This window comes from Lagopus muta, chromosome 24 (assembly GCF_023343835.1).
Source record: "Lagopus muta isolate bLagMut1 chromosome 24, bLagMut1 primary, whole genome shotgun sequence".
Taxonomy (NCBI): domain Eukaryota; kingdom Metazoa; phylum Chordata; class Aves; order Galliformes; family Phasianidae; genus Lagopus; species Lagopus muta.
In genome coordinates this window covers 3,530,933-3,541,154 of record NC_064456.1, presented here as the reverse complement: position 1 = coordinate 3,541,154, position 10,222 = coordinate 3,530,933, and the positions used below count along the sequence as shown (strand labels likewise).

At 43.0% G+C, this 10,222-nt stretch overlaps 1 protein-coding gene across 1 annotated transcript; it reads right to left on the bottom strand.

The window, feature by feature from the left end:
* Positions 1–652: 652 nt before the first annotated feature.
* CAPZA1 (capping actin protein of muscle Z-line subunit alpha 1) lies at positions 653–10,119 on the bottom strand. The gene is made up of 10 exons (XM_048925773.1): positions 9,999–10,119; positions 6,153–6,216; positions 5,872–5,923; positions 5,032–5,095; positions 4,393–4,599; positions 3,902–3,981; positions 3,401–3,479; positions 2,837–2,908; positions 2,168–2,230; positions 653–1,667 (listed from the first exon to the last, which is right to left on the bottom strand). The coding sequence occupies exons 1-10, from the start codon at positions 10,035–10,037 to the stop codon at positions 1,527–1,529; spliced, it is 861 nt and encodes a 286-aa protein (XP_048781730.1). The 5' UTR covers positions 10,038–10,119; the 3' UTR covers positions 653–1,526.
* Positions 10,120–10,222: the final 103 nt, after the last annotated feature.

The following is a 10,222-nucleotide window of genomic DNA, read 5'->3' as shown; positions in this document are numbered from 1 at the left end:
AGCCGTACGGCTGCTTTTCTCTTTGAACCTGGAAGACTTCAATTCCAGTTCCCTGGGCTGCGTGTGGGGCTGGTGGATGTTTGCAGCATTCAGTTTGTCACCTGCAGTTCTGTTTGCAGTCATCAGGAAAGAACAGGCGTGAATGGCTTTAAAACAAAGGCTGGTGTATTTCTACCAGACTACACAGAGGGTGCCTGCGCTACGAACGGTCGGGTTCAACAGCAAATACAAATATATTTTATTTAGACAAAATATCTCACAAAGGGTACATGATATTACTGTGCAAAACCTGAGCTGCAATGCACTGGCAGTCCTGTCCCTATCTTCTGGAGCTCTTTGTGTAATTAAAAATTAGGAAGACGCTAGCCAGTTTAAAAAACAGAACCTGCAAAAAAAAGGCCCATTGATAACCAAGTGTCAACAAGGCAAAGTGGGTGAACCAAAGGGGTTTCATGTTGTGATGGATCTAGTTGCAAGTTTTGACTGAGGAGAAAGCATGCACGTCTCTTCTGGCAGAGAAACTGATAGCACTGCTATTCTTGATTTTACAGAAAGACAAATCAACACGGAGCAAGCAGTTAAGAGCAATGAAGGTCTTAATTCCAGAATTCCCCTTAGCTATGACAAGAAACTGGCCACAACAGAGACAAAATGGAAAAGTTGTTCCTCCCACTTTGGTTCAAGTTTATTTATTTTGTATGCTATCCATCCATACACCTGTGATACAAATGTTATGAACCTGCCACAAAGCATTAAAGCACAACATCCCTATTTTGCAGACATTTGCATTTTTAATCTAATCCAGTCTCCACAGATCAGCAGCGACCTGACTCAGAGTTCTCTAAAAATGCAGATGTCTGATAACTGTACATACATAAGGGAGAGCAAAAATGTTCACTTCTAAGGGAACGTGGCTCAAATCTTCAGGTTGGAGGGGAAAAAAAGCCCCTGGAAGAGCTAGCTGTGCAGGAATTTCTGTAATGGTTACTGTAAACTCGTTATGTGTAGTAAAATCCAGGCCTACAGGCTTTTGCTTTGTGGAGGTCAGTAGCAAGGATGCTTGGGAGCACTTACTGTGTCTGCATTATTACAACTTGCAGCACAGTGCCTTGAGCTGTTGGCAGATTGGATGAACTTACTGGAGTACCTGGAGTGCTGTACACAGGTGAAGGAAATGCCCTGCACCCTCAGATGTATTTATAATAGGGCTTTTGCAGCTAGGCAGTTTTCCAACCATTACAATTAGTGATTGAAAACAGCTACACTTCTGAACCATGAATGTGGTTTAATTAAAATGACCTATCAGTATATGCAATCACAAGAGGAAGCTTACGTGGCAGGAAACACAAAACACAAAGACAATGCTATTTGTTCCACAGTTCTCTCTCAGGCTAGAAAACCTGTCAACTTTGAAAGCCCTAGAAATATGCTGCACTGGTTTAGAAACCATCTACTTGGCATAGGACCACATTTGTTTCGTTTTTTGTTTTGCACACAAACATTTCATACAGCTCCTTATTTCCACCTTAAGCATTCTGCATCTCTTTGCCAATCTTGTAGCTGAGGATTTTGTTCCAGTCGATCTTGGTGCGGGTGACAGGCAGCTGCCGGCGTAAGGCTTTGAAGGTGGTGTCTGACATTGTCTGGTAGTTCTCACTGATTGCTGTCTGCAATGGCAAGCAGATTCAGTTAGAGCAGTGCTAAGATACCCTGAAAAAGCACGACTGTTCAAGCCTTTTTCTATGAGAGGAATGCATGCTACAACCAAATGAATAATGCAGTGTGGGTGCAAGTAAAGGGATTCTCCTGAGCCCTCCTGTACAAAGCAGGTCCACTCCAGGTGCCTCGCTGACTTATCTGCATCAAGTCTCCTTCCAGCACACAGGCTGGGACAATATAACAAGCCCTCAGACAGAGGAAAACATTGAGACCCACCCACTCCCTTTCCATGCTTGTTCCAGGCATCATTTGCAACCCTTTGAAACTGCTATACAGCAAACTGAACGATTACACGTACCTTTATCATTAGATTCTAATTCAACCAATGCTCTTTTCTAATTAATTCTTAGAGTCAATGCTAGATTAAGTCAGGAGCAAAATTTGAGGCCGGTTTTCATAAATGGAGATTGAAATGATTCCACCACGTTTAACAACCACTGATTTTTACCTGGTACTCATTTTCTGCATTTTCTATTATCTTAATAAATTCTTTAGCTGTCTGAACGTCGCTCTGCAAAGAGGGAAAAAAAACCAATTTGCATGTTTAAAAATAACATTTTTAATGGATGTCTTCCCAAACGAGAGGCTGAGCACAGACACAGTGGATAACATGAGATGGAAGCTGCTGGGATTTGTAGCCTCTTCTCACTGCAGGTATCTCAGTGGAGTTCAAGATAGCAGGCTGAGCTTGTGCTTCAAACTGAAACAGGATTCACCCTTGTGAGCAAAAGGCAAGTAAGCCTTCATGGGATGGAGTATGGACTTGGGATTTTGACTACTGCTCCCCCTGCTGTGCTACAGAGCTTCTTACTTTGCCCTGAGAATACTGCCTTGGTTTCCATAGCCTGTATATAGAAAGGTGTATTCTGCCCTCTTTAAATGACACTCTTAAGCTGTCCAATGGAGATTGTACTTCCTAATACTGTCTTATTTTAAGCAATTAAGAGTCTGTGTATTTAATACAATCAAGGAAAAAAAACAAACCTAAAATGACGCTGACTAGTCACCCTTAAACTAAAACTCAATGGAATGTAGTCATACAAGCAAATCCCTCATGAGATGTTTAAGAAATAAAATAGCTGCTTTATCTTTGAAAGAAGTGTTCTGGCACACTTACTGAAACCTGTACAGAGTCCTGGATGTCTTTGTGACTAACCAGCTGAACGTTACCATCTTCATAATAATGAACCTAAACAAAGACAGAACACAGGTTATCATTAATACTCGTTTTAGAATCCCTAGAGCCCCCAAATGCTACCAGAATGGCACAGCAGCTTTGTTGTGCCAATCTTCTCTGCTTACGTGGAGACTAAAAGCAGGATGGATTTTCTAAAAGGTTTCATTCTTTGTCAAGACTGTTCAAGATTATGTTAATGCAGTAAACGCCTAGAGTTGAAATAAGAGCAATTATATATATAAGTATATGAAATCAGAACAGGTTTTGGCCTGAAAAGTCAAACACTTGGAGGCACGCAGGATGATGTTATACAAGAAATCACAGGCCAGGCTGCAGACAATGTTCAAAACAATGAAGCTTTAAGAATTAATTTCTTGAATTGAACAGCTCAATAATATCTTGACTCCAGAAGGACATTTGCTGAATTTCAGCATCTCATTTTGAGCAAATGCAGTGGTGTCTGGCAAGCAGTTTGTCCTGTTATTGCCAGACAATGCAGCTCACCTGGATCTTGAGCACTGCAGCCACCTGAGCTGTTGGTGGTGTGATGGTAAACTTCCATTCTGATCTCCAGCGACCATTCCTAAAAACAGGTGAAGCATGAAAAGTGTATTTGCAGCAAGTGCTTAAAAAAAAAAAGCTAAATGAATGTGAACAACTTGGTCCTGCTGCTCTGAGATCAGTATTGAAGTGCTTTATATGCCAATGAACTCAACTTCTGAAGCACAGTTCCAACACCATGCATCTGTTACAGGCTGGCTCCAACACACTTATGCTCTGGAATATCTAAGGGGGATCTTCTTAGCCCTGCTAGCTGCTTTTTCTCTGGGCAAGTCATTGAGTTATGACTTAGGGAAGCATCAGGGGCTGGCAAAGAGAAATAGACTAAAGAATGAGAAACTGAACCCCTTGAGGAGCCAAAGGCATCTTAACTTTCAGGGCAAGTAGAAGAAGGGTTTATTTGAAGTGTAGTAAAGGAAGAAAATAATGTTTAAGTAGTCTTACCAGAAATTTTTGGGCTGGAACTGATGGCTCTCAATACAGGCAATAATTGTCTGCTGTCCATCTATAGATTTACCATAAACCTGTATTCAGGAAAAAAAGAGTTAAAACAGCACAAGAGCTGAGGAAAACCACTTGCAATTTCTGTTCTTGGCAGCACTGTGGAGGCTTCCCATTGTGGAAACTCACTGGGAATGTGTGCCTAGTTATGCTGTCCAGTACTTCCACTTGTAGTTATGTGCAAACAATGCCTCCTATTCTTTTATTGCAGGTGTTAGGGCACTTGGCAGTCATGAATATGAACAATAGGGTCTAATAAATCTTTACCATTATGTGCATACCAAGATTATTCACACCCTTTTTGAATTTATTCCAAAATTAGCCAGAACACCAGTGAAGACAGAACTCAGGCAGCACTGCCCAGCACAGAATGCACTCAAAGTCCTGAGGGACACAGAGCCAAGATTTTCCATCAGACAAGATGGATACTCAACAGTGCAGAAGCCATTGGGGTAATGATCTTTCACATAAGCTCTCAGTGCACTGTCACAGGCATCTCTCCATTGTTTTAAAGCTGATTCTGTGTCCTCAGGCTGGGGGTCGCTGGCTTCCTTCCTTAAGTGATCAAACTTGAAAGAGATTTTGTTTCTTGGGTCTAAAAATCTGCCGTTGCCCAGATCACCGTGTTCTGTGATTAAGACCTGAAAAATAAGAAACAGAAATCAAAATGCTCTTCTGCTGCTACAAATGTGAGACCACAGGAGAAAACAACACTAAGGATTCACTCCTATCAGTAGGAACTGTGAGCATGCAGTAAAGTGCTTAAGCAATCTTTAAATAAACAGCAATCTTTAATCATTCATACCTGACGTGGAATTGCAATGACTTCAGTGTGGAGCTTTACCTAACATGAATTGGTCACCAGGTAGTAACAGACAATGCTCTAAAGATTTCACCTCTGCCTCTTACACAAGAACAACAATTTGGTAATGCAAGGATGACGTGGGGGAAGAAGGGAAGATGATAACTTGCAGGTAGAAAGAAAATCATCATAAAGATCTTGATAAAACAAAATACTTCTTGCTTCTGTGTGGGGCAGTAACACAAACCTTGAGAGTAAAGTTTTTCCTTACCTGATCATCATAGCCTTCTATCTTCACCGGAGTGAACTGATCCATGTTATACTGTGCAAATGCACTGTTAAGAATTAAGAGCATGAAATTTAGCTGTATGTACACGTTCTCATTCTCTTAGTGATAAGTACATGGTGTGACTCATACTACAGGGAAAACTGCCATTGCAAATAATCCACACATTGATAGCTGTAATCATCTGGGTCTAAAGCCAGGCTTATTCAGTAATCATGAAAGTATAGAGTTCAAAAGTAGAACAGAAGGCAGCCTGGGGGAAAATGAGCAAGCTGATGCAAAACAGGCAGCAAGGTAAACAAATATGAGTAGACTAATATTTATAACAATTTTCTTCTGCCAAGACCTGCTGACAGATGTGTCACCCAGACCTAAATAAAACATCAGAAGCCCTGTATGCATAACATGTAGACACCTTCTGATGAGACTGCACAAGTAAACAAGATGCTCTGACAGCATTTTTTGAAGGCAGCTTTTCATTTTTTTAAGCTCTGGCTGAGGACTACTCAGAATTTCAGGCTTCACTTGCTCACCAAATCACATTCCAACAAGATCAGCCATTCTTGCTGCTGCAGAATTACCCTTTTTGGCAGAGTGCCTCCCTGTCAATTACACAGGGCCTCTACACCACAAATTCCAATTTAAGCCTTTTAAAAAGAACCAGCCGTGCCTTTCATTATATATTTTGGTGGGGGATAAGGAACGACAGCAGCCTGTTCTCAATAGAACAAACGGCTTCCTTTGTTTCAGCATGATGGGTGTAAGTCAAACTACCACCACAGAGAGGCATACTCTTTCTGGCATGCTTGAAACACGAATACTCACTGTGCTGCTCCTTCCCTGAGAAGATTGTCGTTGTTAAGCAATAACCGGACATCTGGAGGAGGGAGTGCTCGAATAAGTTATTGGCTTTTTGATCAAAGTTTCTCCAATTTTCAACTGTACAAACATAAACGTTGCTGATTTGAATCATTTTATTAAGGTAAGTAGTCACAGAATGGCAGCATGCTTTTCCCCACTCTGACCTCAGAGCAATGCATCGTGACACAGTCTGTCACAGTGGATGAATGTGAACAAAATGCTACTGATGGCTTTTCTTTACTTACCATTGAATACTTCATTAAATTCTCCAGGAGGGGCATGAGTGATGAATTTTGCAGCTATACGCACCTGTAAAGACAAAACCACTTGCTGACTTCATACAGACTGCAACCCACTCCGAAGCAATTAAACAAAAAACACTAACTATCAGATTTGGGGAGAAATCCAGGTGTGTGTTTTCAAAGTGGAAACCATCAGTCCCATGAGACTAGGAGTTTTTTTCAGATGCTCAGCAAGAAGAGCCAACTCCACCGGGGTAACTGTAAAAAATGGGAACTGTTCAACCTTCACAGTACAGTTTCACTCTCTGTAAGAGTTGCAATGTTGTATTGCAAATGTGTATCTGTGCATCCATCACACCCACATTTAGCTTTTCATCCAAGCAGTGTGATGCCCTGTGCAGGAACACTGAGTGTGTACTCAAAGTTTCAGACCCTAAACCTATCTGGAAACAGTGTAGGAAACCTGTTTGACCTCACCCCTGACTTATGGATTTGTTGCTGACTTTGTCAGGAGCTGAACAGGGCTTCGTTACAGGACATCCTGGTTCCTTGTTATCGATGTCACGCTATGCTTTCAGGAGTTATTGTCTCTTTGAAGTCTGTGGTTAACAAAAAGAACTGGAACTACTCCATGCAGTGTACCAGCTTTTCTGGCGTGTGTTTTCTCAAGGGTTACTTGCCACCCTTGTCTGGCACCCTTACTCCTTCCCTTATCCTGCAGCAGTCTTCTACTGCAAACTGCAGCACAGTCCAGCCATGAGCTGTCATTGTAGGAAAGAATTAAGGCATCTGGAACTGTGATACAATAAGAGAAAAGGCCAAGTGGAAGGAAAAGACCCAAATATCTGTAAACTGAGGCTGTAAAAACAAAAGCAGTTCCCTTCTGAAAAATAATAAAGCTGTACTGTAACCAAAAATCCCATATACAAGTCTGGGATTATTAGAATTTTGGAGTGTTCACCTATTTCAGCTGAATTACTGCCACAGCTGGAAAAACACTGCTTCTCTCCTGTCTGCTATGTTTTAATTAGTAATAGTTGTTTGCATCAATTGTCACATAATGATTTAAAGCAAGCCATGAAAGAAAACTCACACCTTTGCAAACAAAGGGTAAACTGCCTTATTCCAACAGTATCGAGTAACAACCCTGCATTAATTGGGCAGAGCTTCAGATAGAAAGAGACTGCTTTCCAAATTGGAGTCTATTTTGCAAAAAACGTGTTCTTTATGCATGGAATAATTATGTAGCATGAGTGAAAAACTTACGTTGAAGATTGTTGGTGTAAGTTGGTAACTTGTATAGTTCATACTAGTAAAAATGTAAAGCCTTTTTCTCATCATTTCCTGCTTTTAAATAAGGCTGATAAGAATGTTAGGATTGTAACAATATTGTTCTTATTGTGTGAAACTTCTCACTGTCCAAAGAACTGTAATTAGGATGTCCTGCTTCACAATCCTGTTAGACTTCGCTGCTGGAAGCTCGGATGGTGACGAAGATAATCCTGCAGTAATTAAGAGGGATGCTTCTGTTTTGTATCCTCTGTGGATTTCTCTGACAGACAGCCCTGAAGGGCTGAAACACTCTGGAAATTATAGCATGTGTTTTTCTGAGAAAGTGCAAGTGTAAGCATCAGTACAGCTGGATCAGACTGCTCTAAAGCATCAGGAGATACAGTACTTGGAGCTCATGTACCACTGCACACCAAGATCCATTTCAGTGGCTAGAATGTGCACTGCAAATTAATTCTCCAGAGGAACAGATTACTTTTTACGAGGTGCTCAACATATGGAAAAGCCCCTCTAAAAGCCATAAAAATTACTCTGTGTACACATAAGGAACAATGTTGTGGCTGCAGAACTGTGCTCTGTATGGTAGAAGGGGACCACAGTTGTAGGAGGTGGACTTATAGGTCTATAGTTTCTCATAAAACACATGGGGGGGGAATAAATACTGCAGGAGGGATTTTTAGTCTTCTACATTCCTCTGCCTTGGAAGGATGTGTAAAATTCAATCAACACAGGAAGGATGTGTAAAATTAAGTCAACACAGAAAAGACTTTGCACTTCCATTCTGTGTCCCCACAAAACCAGACACAAAGCAAACTCTGCCACAGAAAACCACTCACTGTTTTAAAGCAGCCCTCGCATTGATTCTGTCGTGGAGCAATAAGATAAAAAGCATTTAAATCAAACCACTGAAATCAGGAGCGGAGTGCAAGAAGTTGACAGTAGAGAACTTAATCCTAAATGCCAGGCATTTGAACCACCATTACTTGTTGTTTTTAGGGCTGGTTTGTTTCGGAGCACTGTCAGCACAGTGGAAGGAAGTTCTTTTGCAGAAGCACGAAAATAAGGCTTTCTGCAAGCTGCCCCACTTCCTGCCCATCGCTGCCATTTCAGGTAGCTCTGCAGCAAGCTAACTACACTGACTTCCTTTTTCCAAAATGGGGAGAGTTGCTGATAGAGAAGCTGCCCAGCTCTTTGGTAAAGCTGGCAAAACAGCAGCAGAATAAAGTTAGAAAACACGCTGCAGCAGGTCTGGTTCCTGAGCCCTGGCTTTCCTCAAGTAAAGCTTATAAGGATGGGAGGTGTGAGGGAATACATGAATTTTACCATTTGTTTGATCGTTGGGTTTCTTTGTTTATTACATGGATGCTGTAATAAAGCTCTGCTGCATGTTTCTTAGAACTCATTTCCATCTTCTACCAGCGATGGACACGGAGCTACTTGGACTGATTCAAACCTGCCCGTGCTGGGACATGAAATTGAACAAGGGCTCCTATTTCAAGTGAAATCCTATCTGCCTGGACAAATGAAATGCTGGGGTACACGGCAGTGCAGGATGCATCCTTCTGAACGTGCTGTGAAGGAACCGCAGACTTCAGGGAATGCAGTGGAAAAAGAGCCCAGCTGACTCTAGATCCTGATTCTCGCTCCCAGACTGAGTGATAAGTTTAGCTATAGCCTAAAACAGGGATCTAGTTCTACTTTCCAGCTCTGTTAATGACCTGTGAGGTTACCAAAGGCAATTCACTTCACTTCCTTTGCTAAAAACTTGCTAAAGCTTTGTTTTTCATTTTCATTTCAAACACGCTTTCTGTTGCAGCAGTCAAGCAGGTCAAAGACTTGATACAGCATTGGAGAGATTTCAGTTCCACGTGAATTCTGCTCTGAAATATTCATTTCGATGCTGCTGTGATCTAAAACTGTATCAAAGGCCACATCAATCATAAGGGCCTGCCAGCCTCCTTCACCATGTGGCCACTGTCATTAAGCACAAGCAGGCAGCTGGAGAGGAAAATAAAAGCAACTCCGTGCTCACAGGATCCCTGAGGATCAACGAATGTTGGCATCCCAAAGCAGAATTTCAAGAAAAAAAAAAAAAAACCCAAAACAAAACCAAACCACCAACAAAAAAAACCCACATGCAATAGTTTTACTATGCAAGGAAGAGTAGCTGTGGGTGCTGATTTTAGCTGTGGTATGTGGGAAAGAAATGGCCATAGGCTGCCAGCTTTTCCTTTCTAGCAACTCAGCGCTGCTTTTAAGACAGCAATTTTTCCGCATCCCCACATCAGAGGAACGATCATTCTGCACCTCTCAATACGAGCCTTTCTCTCCACGCTCCGTCCCCTCAGCTCCTCGATCCGCACCGAAGCAATGCGGGCGGAGAGCCGGGGCTGCATGCGTGGGGACGAAACAGGGCGATGAACTGAATGGGCCCGGGGAAAGGGAGGAGCCGACGGGCAGCCCTTGCCCGCTGTAGGGCTCCCGGCGCCCCGCAGCGCTGGGCTGGGCTGGCCCGTGAGGCAGCAGGGGACCCGTGGGGCGGGGGCGGCCGCTCCCTACCTTCTCCTCGTCCGACACCCGGTCCTCGAAGTCGGCCATTTTGGCAGCTCTGGGCCCGGCCCGGCCCCGCGCGGAGCACGCCGGGAGTCCCGCACCGGGCGCCGTAGCCGGGGCTGGACCGGAAGCGCGTTCCGCGCCATCTTGGCTGTGGGCAGACGCCACGCGGCCGCCATCTTAGAGATGGGTGCGGTCGAGAGAGCCGAGCCCGCTGGCTCGCGAGGCTG